Source organism: Phycodurus eques, chromosome 8 (assembly GCF_024500275.1).
Source record: "Phycodurus eques isolate BA_2022a chromosome 8, UOR_Pequ_1.1, whole genome shotgun sequence".
Lineage (NCBI taxonomy): Eukaryota > Metazoa > Chordata > Actinopteri > Syngnathiformes > Syngnathidae > Phycodurus > Phycodurus eques.
Window position 1 is genome coordinate 1,325,950 of NC_084532.1, and position 16,921 is coordinate 1,342,870.

The following is a 16,921-nucleotide window of genomic DNA, read 5'->3' on the forward strand; positions in this document are numbered from 1 at the left end:
TGTGTCTCGAGTTTTGGTTGATCCTTGTCTTCTGTTTTCTTGGGTAACTGATCCAATGACAGAATTTCTGGGTGGGGAAGTATTTGAATTTAGATTTACGTTCACATTTTGGATGAGTTCGATTTAGCTGAGCTGTGATTGGCTATCGCCGAGTCCAGGGTCGACCCCGTGTGCAGCCCTCGATCGATTTACATGTACGAATATCTTAACTAACAAAGTCTGCTGGGGTAGGCTCATCCATGAACCTCATGAGGACAAGAGGTCCAGAAAGTGGATGGACAGATACATTTTAGGATTTTCATTTTCATTTGCTCTTTATGAATTTAGTCGGTATTATCAGGCTTTGTACGCCGTATGCAGCACAACTTGCCGGCATCCTTGGTCTTTTGGTTTTCTTGTCATCCACACACACGGAATGCACGGACAACTTTTACCCTCCTAGGTTAGTGTTCCCATAGGCATGCAACTCAAAAGCTGCGTCATGTCGTCACTCGGGCTCTAACGATATTTATATCGCAGGGTCCGGTGTTATCTCGCGGTGCAATAATTATTGCCATTGCGTCGGAAAGCTCACGGTATTGTAGGAAGGTTCACGATACAGGATAATTGGGGCAAAGAGGCCAAAGCAGATTATTCAGTTTCGACAGCTTCAAATGTCCAATGTTTGCATTCATGTACTCTACCTCCAAAACAGTATTATTGCTGCAGCAATATTAAATCCTCACAATAACAAAACTCTCCATTGAGAAATTGTCTGTTCAATAATTAATAGTCTTCACTGGCTCACAAGATGGAGGAATGTGTCTCATTAAATGACCCGTTCATTTCCTGTATATACTTGTGTACTTAATTGCTCCCAAAAATTATATTGACAACAAATACTGTATCTTTGTTCCTCTATTTATGCCAGTGAGGCATAGTGACAGACAGAACAAATGAATGGTCTTCTATTAGATGGCAGGAAGTAAATAGAGTCATATAATGTAGCCACTTTTGTTGACATTTTTGTTTGTTGGCGTGCCGTGAGATTTTTCAATTGTAAAATATGTTCCTGGGCTCCATAAAGGTTGGAAATCACGGCTCGCGTCAGATCGTGGATTCTAATCAGTCAGGTCCAACCAACATCACATGCCAGAAATAATGGGTGCTAACTGAGTTTAATGAAATGACTTCACCCACACCGGAACGCTAGAGCACGATTCGACAGAACGGCGGCATGTTTACGTCGGCCGATGACCAATCAGCCCGATCAAATCGGTGTAAAGTCTATTATTCAGCCACCAGTTGTGCAGTATCTCCCACTTAAAAAGACGAGAGAGGCCTGTCATTTTCATCATCGGTATGTCTCACCGATGAGAGACAAAATAAGAAAAAAGAATCCAGAACATGACATCGTCTGATTTTCCAAGAATATATGAGCAAATTCCATCCATCCATTTTCTGTACTGCTTCCTCACGAGGGTCCGCAACCCTATCTTTGGGCGAGAGGCGGTGTACATCCTGAACTGGTCGCCAGTTTATTGGTGGAAAATAGGTATTTTGTCAAGAACCAAAGTTCATCTCAATACTTTGTTATTATATACCCTTTGTAGGCAATGACAGGTCAAACGTTTCCATAAGTCTTCACAAGGTTCTCACACACTGCTGCTGGTATTTTGGCCCAGTCCCCCATGCAGATCTCCTCGAGAGCAGTTGATGTTTTGGGGCTGTCGCTGGGCAACACAGACTTTCAACTCCCTCCAGAGATTTTCTATGGGGTTGAGCTCTGGAGACTGGCCAGGCCACGCCAGGACCTTGAAATGCTTCGAACGAAGCCACTACCTTGTTCCCCAGGCGGTGTGTGTTTGGGCTCATTGTCATGCTGGAAGACCCAGCCACGTTTCTTCTTCAATGCCCTCGCTGATGGAAGGAAGTTTAAACTCAAAATCTCACGATACATGGCCCCATTCGTTCTTTCCTTGACACGGATCAGTCGTCCTGGTCCCTTTGCAGAAAAATTGCCCCAAAGCATGATGTTTCCACCCCCATGCTTCGCCTCACTTGAGGCTGTGATTGCTGTCAAAGGTGTTCTTTGGATGCAACTCAGCAGTCTTTCTCCTCCCAACACAACACATTTTGTTTTTACCAAAAAGTTTTATTTTGGTTTCATCTGACCAGGTGACCTTCTCCCAATCCTCTTCTGGATCATCCATATGCTCTTGAGCAAACTTCAGATGAGCCTGGACATGTACTGGCTTAAGCAGGGGGACACGTCTGGCACTGCAGGATTTGAGTCCGTGGCGGCATAGTGTGTTACTGATGATCGAGGGAGATTATCGGTGGTCTTGTATGTCTTCCATTTTCTAATAATTGCTCCCACAGTTGATTTCTTCACACCGAGCTGCTTACCTCTTGCAGATTCAGTCTTCCCAGCCTGGTCCAGGTCTACAATTTTGTTTCCGGTGTCCTTTGACAACTCTTTGGTTGGATCACCGCTTGGAGGGGGAGCAGCGGCCGCGATGCGGCTTTGCGAAGCTTAGGTCCACTGGCAGCCAACGCCAGCCCGTGAGTCAGCGTTTGCTGGGGACAAAGGCCGGCACGAACAGCGAGGGGCCTCTCGACCAATCGAGTGCGATGCGATGCTCAGATGCTATGTTAAAAAAAAGCTAACAGTGACTGAACTTTTAGCCATTATTGTATTGTTTTAAGATCTGTCCAAAAAACATGAAACAGCCATTTCTCGTCTTTGTTAGCTGTTTGTGAAATGTTGTGCTCGCATCCTGTGCATCTCCTGGGGGGGCTAAGACCCCTTTTGGAAATGGAGTTGGTTGCAATGGCAAATTACCATGTTGAAAATGTAAGCATCGCGAAATAGATTGCACCGTTAAGGTGGCGCGTCAAGGTCACATTGGGGAAACTCGGTCACGTTCGAGACTGCGGCAGAATAGCACGAGACAGTCACAAAAGTGATATGGGGAAAAAAGAAAAAAAAAAAGCAACTATTTATCAAAGGCTCATGTCAATTTCCACCAGCACGTATTTTTGAATGACGTGATCTCCTTCCATGTAAACAGTTGCGAACCCAAACACTGAGCGCAGGCCCTATTTTCTGGCGCACGTGGATAAAGCGAAGCCGTGATGTTGCCGTAGCAACGGCCCACGACCTGGGCGGACGCCTCGAAGGATTTGTGATTGGTCGACTAGCACTGTAAATGCTGAATCCGGATTGGCTTAAAGCGCCGTCGCCTGTAAATACGCAACACTCGTTGGCTCGTCGTTGTGTCGGCGGCCCGCCTCTCCAATGATTGACGGGGGGTGCCAAAAAGCCACGAGAGCCTTTTCTCTCTGGGAAGCTTCTGTTTGGGAAGTTTCGGTCACTTCCGCTACCGGTGGCCGAACGGTGAACTTTTGCGCTTACCGTGCTCGCTGGGAAGACACTGAAGCGAATGTAGAGACGGGTGTATCCGCCATTGCGATGGAGGAGCATCGCGCGACGAGGCAAGTGGAGCCCTTGTAATTGTTTGTCCTACTTTTTGTTTCCGGCTCTTTAACCATGTGGTTTTTGTCGTCCAATTGGCGTGGTTGGAACTCAAGCGCGAGCGGGAGTGACTTCTTCATAAAACGCTCCTATGTTGTAGAGATCCTGAGACGTTTCCGTCGAGCGACGAGTTGGTCTCAGTGCTGCCGCCTACAGGAGAGGACATCAACCGCAATGGAGACATCCGAAAGGTGAGGCTTTAAAAAAAAAAAAAAAAAATTATGAATTTTGATTATGATTATGATTATATCTTTTTTTTTTAAGTGTTACAATACGGTGCTACGGATTTAGAATTTCAAACCGCCAGGTTTTCCGCGTATCTGAACAAATGGCTAGGAGCTTCGAACTCACCCATTGCTGATAATTGACGTATCATAGTCGTAAAAAAATAAAAATTCAACCCATTTAAGAAGAAAAATTGGGCAAATTGTATATGTCTATACATTTGTACAGGTTACAATTGACTGACTAAAAATGACACCCCCACCCCAAACACACACACGCACGCACAATACAATTGAATTTCTTGACACCTGAATAAACAACTACGGAAGCGTATTGCATTCACTTGAATTTTTTTGAGGGCTTTGTTTTTTGGAATATGTTGTTTTTTTTCTTCTGTTTTTCTGACTATTTCTTTTCTGAGTTATCGTCACACATCGAACTCACGCGAGAACCTGCGAACTGGTGGGTAAAAATGTGTCCAAAAACTAGTCAGAAAATCAAAGCCCTCCAAAAAAATGACTCAGAAAAACAGGAGTTTTTTTTTTTTAATCTCCAACTGAATGGAATACGCCTCCGTAAACAACTGAATACTTGCTAATAATTGGCTTCTCGAACAGATGATCCGACTGAGGTCAGGCAGCTGGGGCCGAAAGCTAATCCACTTGGCGCGCGGGGGATTACTTCGTGCTCTGTGCATGCTGTACAAACGTTTGAACCGAGTGAGAATCTTCCAAGCGCTTCGAAAAAGGATGTGGTCGAGGATAGGAAAGCAAGTATTGAACATAGTTGACCAAGTTTGTCACTCAATTTACTCATATTTATAGCTAGTGACAAATAGTATCAACTATAATATAATAAAACATCATATGAGAGTTTCTACAGTGTCATTACTGTATATACTGCAGTATGCATGTGTTGGATGTGTGTCTTTTAAGGTGCGCGGCCTTGTGAGTGAAGTCAAGACCTCGAGTCGGTTTGGCCGGTCTGAATGTGAAACAGCAGCTCCTTGTCACGTTTTGTATTTGTGCGTTCGACTGTTCGTCCCGTTCAATAAACGGCCGAAAGTGCGAGGGCATTACAGTACCTTAAGTCGCACCTTTCTTTCTTTTTTTTTTTTTTTTTTTTTCTCCTCCGCTTCGCTTGAGCCGGAGGCGGCCACGAGTTGACCAAGTGAAGGCTCGTAATTTGAAAAAAGTCAAAGTGTGATGGTCGTGGCGGCGTGGCGTGGTAGTGGGTAGCACGTGTGCCCCATAGTGAAAAGTTTCTCTGTTCAAAGCTTGGCTCGGGCCCTTCTTTGTTTGCATGCTCTCGCCGTGCTTGCATGGGTTTTTCTCTGATTGCATGGTTGTTTTTCGATACATACGGTAGATCCGATTGATTGATGACCAGTCCGTGGTTTACCCCGCCTCTCACCCAAAGTCAGCTAGGTATAGAAACATACGATCCAATGTCAATTACATTGTTATCAAATGAGGGTTTATACTCATGACATACTTTTATGGTTACGATGGTTATGGTTACCACTCGAGCTTTAAAAAAAAAAAAAAGGCTGCTATCCTCTTGATGTTACCTTCTGCTTGCTTGGTGCTTACTGTACACGAAAAAGCATTCTTCCCAAAAATAAAAACTCTTCAGACAACGGTGATTCTGGAGAAAGTTTATATCCTTCATACTGCTAATCAAATCATTTAGGGCATGCATACTGTACTCTTGTTCATTGCTTTTACCAAGACACGCTCGTAACCGTCCTCAACTCTCTTCTGCAGGGATGTGATCCTTTTGCTCAATCTCAACGCAGTAAACTGCAGAACCGGCGAGCTCGCATTAATCAGCAAATCAACAAAGAGATGCGCATGAGAGCTGGAGCCGAGAACCTGTTCAGGTGAGGTGCTGTGACAAACCTTTGTCCTGTGCGGTTTGCCTGGTGAAAGACATTTTGGTAATGTCAGTGTTGAAAACTCCAGATTTGTTCTTTGGCTAAGATTATTGTGTATTTGTACACCACATAAAACATTGAACATCAGCGCCATCAGCAAGAGAATTAAAGGCCTTTTCACGCTGCACAGTGTGCTGTCAATCAACCCGTTCATTGTGTTTGCTATGTGCCGCTGCGGTGCAACGGCGAAACGCCGTGCCACATCGGCTGGCGGTGCACAAGGTGGGTGTTTGACGCTGCGGCCCCATGACGGCCGATGCACCTCGAATTGAAAAATGTTGAAGTTTCAAAATTGTCTGCACGAAGAACTTATGTACAGTGGTTACAGAAAGTAATTCAGACCCCCTTACATTTTTCACGCCTTGTTATATTGCAACCATTTGCTAAAATCATTGAAGTTCATTTTTTTTCTCATGAATGTACACACAGCACCCCATATTGACAGAAAAAAACGGAAAAAATCAAAACTGAAATATCACACGAGCCAGAAGTATTCAGACCCTTGACTGTGACACTCATATATTTAACTCGGGTGCTGTCCGTTTCTTCTGATCATCCTTGAGATCGTTGTACAGCTTCATTGGAGTCCAGCTGTGTTTGATTAGACTGATTGGACTTGATGAGGAAAGCCACACCCCCGTCTATATAAGACCTTACAGCTCACAGTGCATGTCAGAGCAAATGAAAGGAACTGCCTGAAGAGCTCAGAGACAGAATTGTTGCAAGGCACAGATCTGGCCAAGGTTACCAAAAACATTCTGCTGCACTTAAGGTTCCTAAGAGCACAGTGGCCTCCATAATCCTGAAATGGAAGACGTTTGGGACAACCAGAACCCTTCCGAGAGCTGGCCGTCCGGCCAAACTGAACCATCGGGGGAGAAGAGCCTTGGTGAGAGAGGTCAAGAAGAACCCAATGATCACTGTGGCTGAGCTCTACAGATGCAGTCGGGAGATGGGAGAACGTTCGAGAAAGTCAACCATCACTGCAGCCCTCCACCAGTCGGAGCTTTATGCCAGAGTGGCTCGACGGAAGCCTCTCCTCAGTGCAAGACACATGAAAGCCCGCATGGAGTTTGTTAAAAAATACCTGAAGGACTCCAAGATGGTGAGAAATAAGATTCTCTGGTCTGATGAGACCAAGATAGAACTTGTTGGCCTTAATTCTAAGCAGTATGTGTGGAGAAAACCAGGCACTGCTCACCACCTGTCCAATACAGTCCCAACAGTGAAGCATGGTGGTGGGAGCATCATGCTGTGGGGGTGTTTTTCAGCTGCAGGGACAGGGAGACTGGTGGCAATCAACGAAAAGATGAATGTGGCCAAGTACAGGGATATCCTGGACGAAAACCTCCTCCAGAGTGCTCAGGACCTCAGACCGTGCCAAATGTTCACCTTCCAACAAATCAATGACCCTAAGCACACAGCGAAAATAACAAAGGAGTGGCTTGAGAACAACTCTGTGACTGTTCTTGAATGGCCCAGCCAGAGACCCTGACTTAAACCCAATTGAGCATCTCTGGAGAGACCTGAAAATGACTCTCCACCAACGTTCACCATCCAACCTGACAGAACTGGAGACGATCTGCAAGGAGGAATGGCAGCGGATCCCCAAATCCAGGTGTGGAAAACTGGTTGCATCATTCCCAAAAAGACTCATGGCTATATTTGCTCAAAAGGGTACTTCTACTAAATACTGAGCAAAGGGTCTGAATAGTTACAGCTCTGTGATATTTCAGCTTTACTTTTTTAATAAGTACGCCAAAATGTCAACAATTCCGTTTTTTTCTGTCAGTATGGGGTGCTGCGTGTACATTAATGAGGACAAAAAATATAACGAAGAGTAGGAGAAGCGGCTCAGAAAATGGATGGACGGTTAACAAAGAGTGCAGCATTTAAGGGGGTCTGAATACTTTCCATACCCACTGTGTGTGTGTGTGTGTGTGTGTATATATATATATATATATATATATATATATATATATTGTTGTGGACACACCATAAAAAGATGACACTCAGCACCCCAGTCTCCGGCAACACTCGCTCTTCCCGCCGAGATTGACAACCACGGAGTGGGGGAAACTCAACTTCGCATGCAGACGCTAAGCGAATCACCAGCCATGATCATCAGAAGCAAGACACAGAAATTTGCTTGGCCATGCCGACGCTAAGTGAATTACCAGCACCCGGAGCATCAAAGTGGAGACCAAAGATACCTAGTTCGCACTAGAACTCTAAATTAATTAACTTCCACCACTTTATTTGCCTTCTCTCGGATGATGTCTTCCTGCAGTCCATAATCTACATAGCCAAGCCAGACTCCATCCTTGCATTGGGCTCATCTCGGCCAATGGTAGCCATCAGAGCAATACCGCAAAAGCTTTCTTCTACGATCTTCCTTATTGCCATTGCGTTTTTCTCTTTGTACTGTGTGGTACTCTCCTTCAGGAATAGAGTTCGGTTGAGAAGCCATAAATTGTACTCAGGATTACTGTGGTTTTGGAATATTATGTATTATATTGATTATATATTAATCAATATTGTACAACCCCAATTCCAATGAAGTTGGGACCTTGTGTTCAAACTATTAAAACTACGACAATCTTGAGGCGACCGAGAACAATGATGGTAAAGACCTCTAAATCAAAGTGTCGGAAAGCAGAACGTAAGTGCAGATAAACTAAACTCCAAATTGACGATGACCTCTACAGACATTCATTTATTCATTCATCTTCCGTACCGCTTATCCTCACTTGGGTCGCGGGCGCGCTGCAGCCTATCCCAGCTATCTTCGGGCGAGAGGCGGGGTACACCCTGAACTGGTCGCCAGCCAATCGCAGGGCACATATAAACAAACAACCATTCGCGCACACATTCACACCTAAGGGCAATTTAGAGTCCTCAATCAACCTACCATGTATGCTTTTGGGATGTGGGAGGAAACCGGAGTCCCCGGAGAAAACCCACGCAGGCACGGGGAGAACATGCAAACACAGGCGGTGCCGGGATTTGAACCCTGTTCCTCAGAACTGTGAGGCAGACCAATCGTCCACCGTGCCGCCCCTCTCCAGACAAAGTCTTTGTAATTTTAACCAAGAGTTAGTCAGGGCTCGACAGCAAAATCTTTTTGAAATCATCAGTAAGAACCTCAACAATACTCGCACTTTGTTTGCTGGGGTTGACAAGCTCTCAACCCCCCTGAATCAGATAGCTCCAGAACTCCGAACAGTAGATAAATGCAATTTTTTTCGTGAAAAAAATACATCAAATACAATCCATCAGGTTAAATATCAGCACAAAGCAGAAAAAAAAGGATACATCTGAAGCCACCCAGGTAAAACTCTATTACCATGTCAGAATTTGATACAGTTGACCAAAAAACTGGAGTGAAAACGGTTCAGCAGCTGAAACAATCAATGAGCTGTCTTGACTCAATGCCATCAGATTTTTTCAAAGCTATTATGAAGTCTGTGCTAGCTGATTTGCAGCAAATAATCAATGGCTCACTTCAGTCAGACGAGTTTCCTAAAGCTCTTAAAATAGCTGCCATTAAGCTTCTGCTAAAAAACAAAAATAGCACACTGGACGCTTCCATGTTAGCAAGCTATAGACTCATCTAAAATCTCCCTTTCATAGACAAGATTGTTGAGAAAGTCCTAAACCTTGGTGTGCTGATCGACTTTCTGAGCAGAACAAAGAGCTCGTAGCATATTACTCCAATTCTACACAGTCCTTACACTGGCTCCCAGTCAGCTTTCGAATAGATTTGAAAGTTCTGCTAGTGGTCACTAAATGGTTTCGATGTCATGATATGTCATCATATGGAATTGGACTGGACCCAAAGCCTGACTGAGGTGGAGGGAGTAGAGGAGAATGGTTTATTTAGGGGAAGCTCAGGGTTTTTATATCCAAGGCGTGATCGTGGTCCGTAGGAACAAAGAACGTGCAGAAAGCGTGAGCGTCAGCAGGTGGAAGAGCTTGACGGCGTGGCTGGAGCGGGCAGCGAAGCGGGAGACACGGGTGGCACACTGGAAGCGGTGGAGAACACAGGTGGATGAGTACAAGTGCTGCGAGGTTATCAACTTACACACAACAGTAGCAATCACGGGTGTTGGCCTGTGTACCACAAACGAGTGTGAATATTCTGCCGCTGGATTCCTGTATCTGGCAGGCTTATATGCAAGGCAGTGATGAGTGCTGATGGAGAACAGAAGTGCGGGCGATGAGGTGAAGATTACTGGAGAGAGAGAGAGAAAAGCAAGGCACAAAGCGCCAACCAAGCTCCAAAAGGGAACTGGTCATGACAGCCATGTCTTTGTAGTGTATTCAATGAAATATAGGTTTAACATGATTTGCTAATCATGATATTCTGTGACAGGGGAGATGAGTCGCCCGTCCAGAGCCGTAAACCTTTTACGGAACGGGAGGGATTCGAGGGAAAGCTGGAGCCGACACGCCGAGCCTTCATGAATAAAGTTGTCATTCGCGCCCGGAGTCGATGAGGACTGTGACCGGGACCAATATTGCAATCGGGACCAAGGATACAAGAGGGAGCGGTCATAAGGGAGGGAGAGCAGGGAGAGGTGTTGTTTTGGCTCACCACGGCGCTCTCAGTTCGTGGTGAGCCCTGCCTGTCTTTTGGTTTTATAGAGCAGGTGGCGAGGAAGTTACCAGGGTGTCCACAATAAATACAAAACAGTTGATTGAAGCGGCGCTGATGTTCCAGAGGCTCGAATCAAGTCTTGATTAGTTGCATGGGGTCCTCCAGTCCAGTGGGGGGTGAAGAGGAGGCGGCATGGGGTTCAGTGGGTGGCTGGGTGGCTGGAGGCGCCGTGCCTCCAGCCACCGTTCTAACCCCTTTTTCTCTCGCTCTTTCTCGCAGACGATTGTCCAGTTTGATAGCTATAGAGATGAATTCCTCAACTCAGGTGGGCTCGTCCCTGGCTGCCAGATAGTCCTTTAACAAAAATCCTTTTTGACACGGTGTCATCCCAACCACATTCAACCGCGAGAATTGAGTAGGAAGCCACGGAACTCCAACCCTGAATGAGGGCTGGGAGGCGCCGAGCGGCATCCCTTCCCTTAACGGGGTGGTCGAAGACCTTCTTAAGCTCGGCCGAAAAGGAGTCGAATGATGCAAGTACAAGGGTTATGCCGAAGCGCGGTAGCAGCTCTTCCGCACAGGAGGTTGATGATGAAAGCGATTTTGGATTTGTCAGTGGCAGAACTCAGCGGTTGCAGATCGAAGACCAGTGAACAGTTGAATAGGAATTGACCACATGAACCTGGGTCCCCAGAGTGAGGGACGTGAGGCTCTTTGTAGAGGGCTTGGTCGGAGGCCGCGGGCTCGCGAGGAATACTCACGGGAGGGTTGCTGAGGTGGGGTTTGGTGGAGTGCATCTGGGAGGACAGGAGAGATACTTGCTGTGTGAGAGTGTTTAACGAGTCCACGATCTCGCGGGGAGCTTTGCCCAGTCTGCCTATGTGGGTGCCTTGGTGGGCGAGCGCTTCCCTCAATGCTTCCGGTGTAAGGCGTGTTTGTGGTCCGTAGGAACAAGGAACGTGCAGGAAGCGGGAGCAGGTGGAAGGGCTTGACGCGGCGGCGAGAGCAGGGCAGCGAAGCGGGAGACACGGGTGGCACCTGTTTTAATTGGACTCTATTTTTTTCCCCTCTGTTTTCAATGTTTTTAGCTGTATTTTGTCTTTGTTTTGAAATGCTTTGAATCATGTAAAGCACATTGAGTTACCTTGTGTATGGAATTCTTTGGCTGAACGCTCCTATTTGTTTGGCAAAGTTTGAAGCCGGATGCCCTTCCTGACGCAACCCTCTGCATTTATCCGGGCTTGGGACCGGCCTACGGTTTGCGCTGGCTTGTGCCCCCCATAGGGCTGCATTTGTATGTTTGTATATGTATGTATATATGTGTGTGTATGTATATATGTGTGTATATATATATATATATATGGATGCCGGCTCGCATCCCTCTGTGGCGCCGTTTCCGTCTCCATGCGCTCAAAACATGACTTCCTAAATACATCCAATGATAATCAGCGATCACGCCCCAATTTCTCTCTCCCTCAAACACGATACCTTCTCCAACCTGCCGCTTTATGACTTCTCTACTGGCTCCACCAATAATATCAGGCGACTGATAAACCTAATCAGTATGTCTCAGCGCACTATTCTCAGAGCAATTGTATTGTTTCTAGATGCAGAAAAAGCTTTTGACAAAGTTAGCTGGTCTTTTTGCAATACTTCACAAATTTGGTTTTAGTGACTCGTTTGTTCACTGGATCGCAACTTGATAACAACTCACCCAATGCAACTGTCACCACAAATGGGGTCACATCACAAAGGTGAACAGGGGGGGTGCCATGATTGGGTAGAAAAGGAGCTTCCCTGAATTGCTCAGTCATTCACAAGCAAAGATGGGTATTTCACTCATTACGAATCAAAACAAAGGTTTTGAAGAAACGTAACCTCTAAAACGGTTCAGTTAAGATGTATTCAATTAAAATATGTCCAATTTTTCGACTTCACTGTTGTGTCAAGATGCCAAACAGAAAAGGCGGAACGCGACTTTATTTTTCACTTTATTTTGAACATGGATAACTTTCTCTTTTTATTGACTTGCCCTTATTGCGAAATGCAGCCCTAGTTTTATTGAGTAAATGAGAGAACATTACACAGTTGTGCTCATATGTTTGATTACCAGGGCAGAATTTGTAAGCTGTATACAATTCTTTATGCTCTAATATCATATCAGTTGCATTAACAACAAAACAACGATATAGTTTATCGTTTATTATATTAAGTTTTGGGGGGAAATATATCGTTCTAAAATTTTTGCTCTCGCAGTAAGCCTAAACACATATAATACTGTATATTGAGAGGAAGCAAGAGCAATGGATAACAAAAATATCGTACAAACAGTTGAAAAGTGACGACTGTAATAAAACTCTGCACTCTCGCGGGACCGTGAAGCAAGAACCGTGATGTAGTCTAGGATTATTCCGTGATGATAAATCGCAGGGACTCCTTGTTCCAGGGCTGAGACTCATTGTTTCGATGACGTGCGCATCCTGGAGACTCAAGTGTAAAATGATCTATGCTACCTGCGTTGAATTTCAAATGAACCATATTTTAGTTTTTTTTTTCAATTAGGAGGCGTTCCGTGAATGTGCATATGAAACTTGCGGGGTTCAGTACCCCCAACAAGGTTGAACAGCCACTGCTTCATAGTAAGCACTATGAAATTGGGGGCTCGGTTAGAGCGAAAAACAATGGATAAATACAGACTGTTTCCTCGAAAACAGAGTTTTGCTAACGTCCAAAAAGGATTATGTACCATCATCATTCTTTTCCCAAAAAAGAAAGAGATGACGCTATGACAACGAACGCCTTGTATCGCTGGTCGCGTCGAGCATTCGACGGCCCGCCGTGAGATCGCGACCGTATTCCGATCCACTTTCCCCGAAACGCGGACCGCCATCGGGCGTCCGGACTCGGCTTATAATGAGCCTGAGCCGGGTTATCATCGGGGAGTAGCAGGGCGTCCTCCATAAGCCCGCAGAGAGTCACTGACGAGGTAAGAACCTGCTAACTTCAACGCTAACGTCCATAGACTGGGCAATTACTCCGTTTGACCATTTTTATCATGCAACGTGCACTAAGAAGCACGACTGTTTTGTGCTACGATACTACACGTTTACTCATCATGCATCCTGTACACAAAAAGGTGGCGCATCGATAGCGAGATAAATTGGATATGTATTTTGCTTTATTGTCATTCTTTTATTTCTAGACAGTAGTGCACCAAATTATAATTTTCTGACAATGTGATGTGTGAAATGTCGAAAATTCTTTTACCTTTCCTCATCACACTGTAGCAACAAAATAAATATTTTGTGCTAAATGTACATATTTCTATAAATTGCAGTTGCACACCTGTTGGCAAGAAAGGTGGGAAAAAAAGTATTTTTGTCCACTTCACACTGCAGCAATTATAGGTTTCATTTGTATGCTAATTGCTTCTTTTTTACCATTTACAGGAGGTGCATCAAGCAGTTGTGGGGCTGTTCCCGGCTGGTCGTCTGCTGACTGGGAACCCCCAAAAGTCCCACACGCGTGCACACAGCTGTACATACTTGAAAGCTCATGCGTCATCAGTTTGAAAATGCATGTTGGACTTGTCAATAAACTGTTACTTTGCAATCAACATACCCTTTTTGTGTGTGTGTTTTTTTTTATGTTGTTATTTTGTAGGAAAACATTGTTTAGATATTTGAGCTATCATAAAAGTAAAAAAAAAAAATTGCATCAAAGTAAAAGTTTCACAAAAAGCACCTTTTATTTTCAAGAAACTTACCTCGGCTCAACTTCTGCTTCCAAACGAACGGCAGAAGGTAGAAATATACTTTTATTTTTTCCTGATGAAAGAAGAGGGTTACATTTTTCTTTTGGTGGGTTTTATGTTTCTATAGCTATTGAACACAATTTTCGGTAGGCCTTCAAAATTGTCAAAAATGCCTGGCAACCAGCTCTCACAATTTCTGAAAAACGGCTGGCATTAAATGCTGATGGTGCATGTGGATGAGGTGGCGTCCCCCGGCCTCACCCGCTTTGTCCTGCCTGTCAGGAAGCTGTAAATCCACTGGCAGATTGCAGGCGAGATGTTGAGCTGGAGAAGCTTGGAGGAGAGTAGTTCGGGGATGGTGGTGTTGAACGCAGAGCCGAAGTCCACGAACCGGATACTCTCATAAGTCCCTGTGCCGTCGAGGTGTTCCAGGATGAAGTGCAGTCCCATGTTGACTGCATCATCCACAGACCTGTTTGCTCCATAGGCAAACTGCAGGGGTCCTGTGATGCTATTGAGGTGGTCCAGCATTCTTTATCTGATTAATAGACGAAATAGCTGCAAGAATACACATCCATTCCTTGTACCGCCTATCTCAGCTGACTTTGGGCAAGCGGCGGGGTACACCCTGAACTGGTCGCCAGCCAAGTGAAGGGGTACATCTAGACCAACAACCATTCACAGTCGCATTCATACCTACAGTACAGACAATTGAGAGTCTTCAATGATCTATCTAAATATCTAAAAATGCAACTGTACATTATCTTTGGCCAATTGTTCATGTCATCCTCCCACTCTATATTAGTCGGCACTGGGATTGTAATGTTGTCTTGTTGAAGATGCGACAGCTGGTGTATCCACATATGGTTTACGTCTCGAGAGGCGACACACCAAGCCCGTGGTTGGCCTTAACACTGATTCAGCCTTAACGCCCATTGAAAGTGGAATAGCGCGACCACTTAGCATGTACACAAACGCTCGCTCCAGCTCGTATCAGAAGTCATGTCTGTAATTCACGCAAAGGATTTGGCTCTGACTCTGTGATTGGCTGATGAAGACGTTATTTATTATAGTGGTGGTTTGGGCAAGGCGCGATAACTCTAATTTTGGTTGGGTTTTGCGGGTTTTATAGGAAACATTAGGATCGTCAACGGAAACCTGGTTGACTGACTTCTTTTCCTTTTGGCTTGTCTTGTCAGGCAGGGGTTGCCACGGCGTGTTATCCTTGTCCACGTCAGCCTATCTCCTGCGTCCTCCTCTCGAACACCAACTGCCCTCATGTCTTCCCTCACGACATCCGTCAACCTTCTCTTTGGTCTTCCTCTCGCTCTCTTGCCTGGCAGCTCCATCCTCATCATCCTTCTACCAATATGCTCACTATTTCTCCTCTGGGCGTGTCCGAACCATCCAAGTCTGCTCTCTCTAACTTTGTTTCCAAAACATCGAACCTTGGCTGTCCCTTTGATGAGCTCCTTTCTAATCAAACTAAACTGCACTCAAACTTATCTTTATGGGAATGGGTGTGTGCAGAGGATGAGAAAGGAAGAGAAAAACAGGGAGTAGTCAAAACATTCCTGAGCACATTTGCAAAGACACACAGAAGTACTGTGCTGAGAGCGACGCAACAATAAAACATGCAAAGGTTGTATAAAACTAAGGCAATTAATATGTGATATATTTGAAACAAATCAATAGACCGACTTTTAAAATTCATGATACTGTCCAGTATACATCATCTTCCCCATTTTGATTTGATTTCCATATTGCCATTACATTCAACTTGATTTTTTTTGCACGTCACAAGTGACTAGGTAAAGAAAAGTCACTTCATAGAATACTGACAAAGTTGTTTGAATGAGCTTTATTGATTGATACCGTTGATGTTTTATCCATCCATCCATTAGCCTATCCCAACGATCTTCGGGGGAGAGGCGGGGTACACCCTGAACTGGTTGCCAGCCAATCGCAGGGCACATACAAACAACCAACCATCCGCACTCACATTCACACCTATGGGCAATTTAGAGTCTTCAATCAACCTACCACACATGTTTTTGGGATGTGATGTGAGGGGAGTTCCCGGAGAAAACCCACGCAGGCACGGAGAACATGCAAACTTCACACAGGCATGGCTGGGATTTGAACCCTGGTCCATTATTATTTTCCATTAATAGAGTGGAAAATAATACATTTCTGACAGTGTCAGTTAAACTTGACCCTTGTTAAGTCCTTTATTACAAAATAAGTTTGATTCCAAAAAATATCTGAAACAACTAGACGGCAACAACTAGAAACAACAGAACTTATTCAGACCCCCTGAAATTTTTCACTTTGTTTTTTGCAGCCATTTGCTAAAATCATTTAAGTTAATTTTTTCCCTCATTAATGTACACACAGCACCCGATATTGACCGAAAAAAACGGAATTGTTGACATTTTTTTTTTCAGATTTATTAAAAAAGAAAAACTTAAATATCACACAGCAATAAGTTTTCAGGCCCTTTGCTCAGTATTTAGTCGAAGCACCCTTTTGATCTCATACTGCCATGAGTCATTTGGGAATGATGCAACAGGTTTTTCACACCTGGATTTGGGGATCCTCTGCCATTCCTCCTTGCAGATCCTCTCCAGTTCTGTCAGGTTGGATGGTGAATGTTGGTGGACAGCCATTTTTAGGTCTCTCAAGAAATGCTCAATTGGGTTTAAGTCAGGAGTCTGGCTGGGCCATTCTACAACAGTCACGGAGTTATTCTGAAGCTAATCCTTCGTTAATTTATCTGTGTGCTTAGGGTCATTGTCTTGTTGGAAGGTGAACCTTCGGCCCGGTCTGAGGTCCTGAGCAATCTGGAGAAGGTTTTCGTCCAGGATATCCCTGTACTTGGCCGCATCC

At 44.8% G+C, this 16,921-nt stretch overlaps 1 protein-coding gene across 5 annotated transcripts in view; it reads left to right on the forward strand.

Annotated features, from left to right (window-relative positions):
* Window positions 1-3,314: 3,314 nt before the first annotated feature.
* The window catches only part of rhpn1 (rhophilin, Rho GTPase binding protein 1), a 58,484-nt gene continuing 44,877 nt past the window's right edge, over window positions 3,315-16,921 (forward strand). For all 5 annotated transcript variants that reach the window (XM_061683487.1, XM_061683488.1, XM_061683489.1 and 2 more), the window contains exons 1-3: window positions 3,315-3,477; window positions 3,618-3,708; window positions 5,509-5,624. In XM_061683487.1, coding sequence (XP_061539471.1) covers window positions 3,455-3,477; window positions 3,618-3,708; window positions 5,509-5,624 — 230 coding nt within the window. In that variant the 5' untranslated portion in view covers window positions 3,315-3,454. The remainder of the gene's footprint in view (window positions 3,478-3,617; window positions 3,709-5,508; window positions 5,625-16,921) is intronic.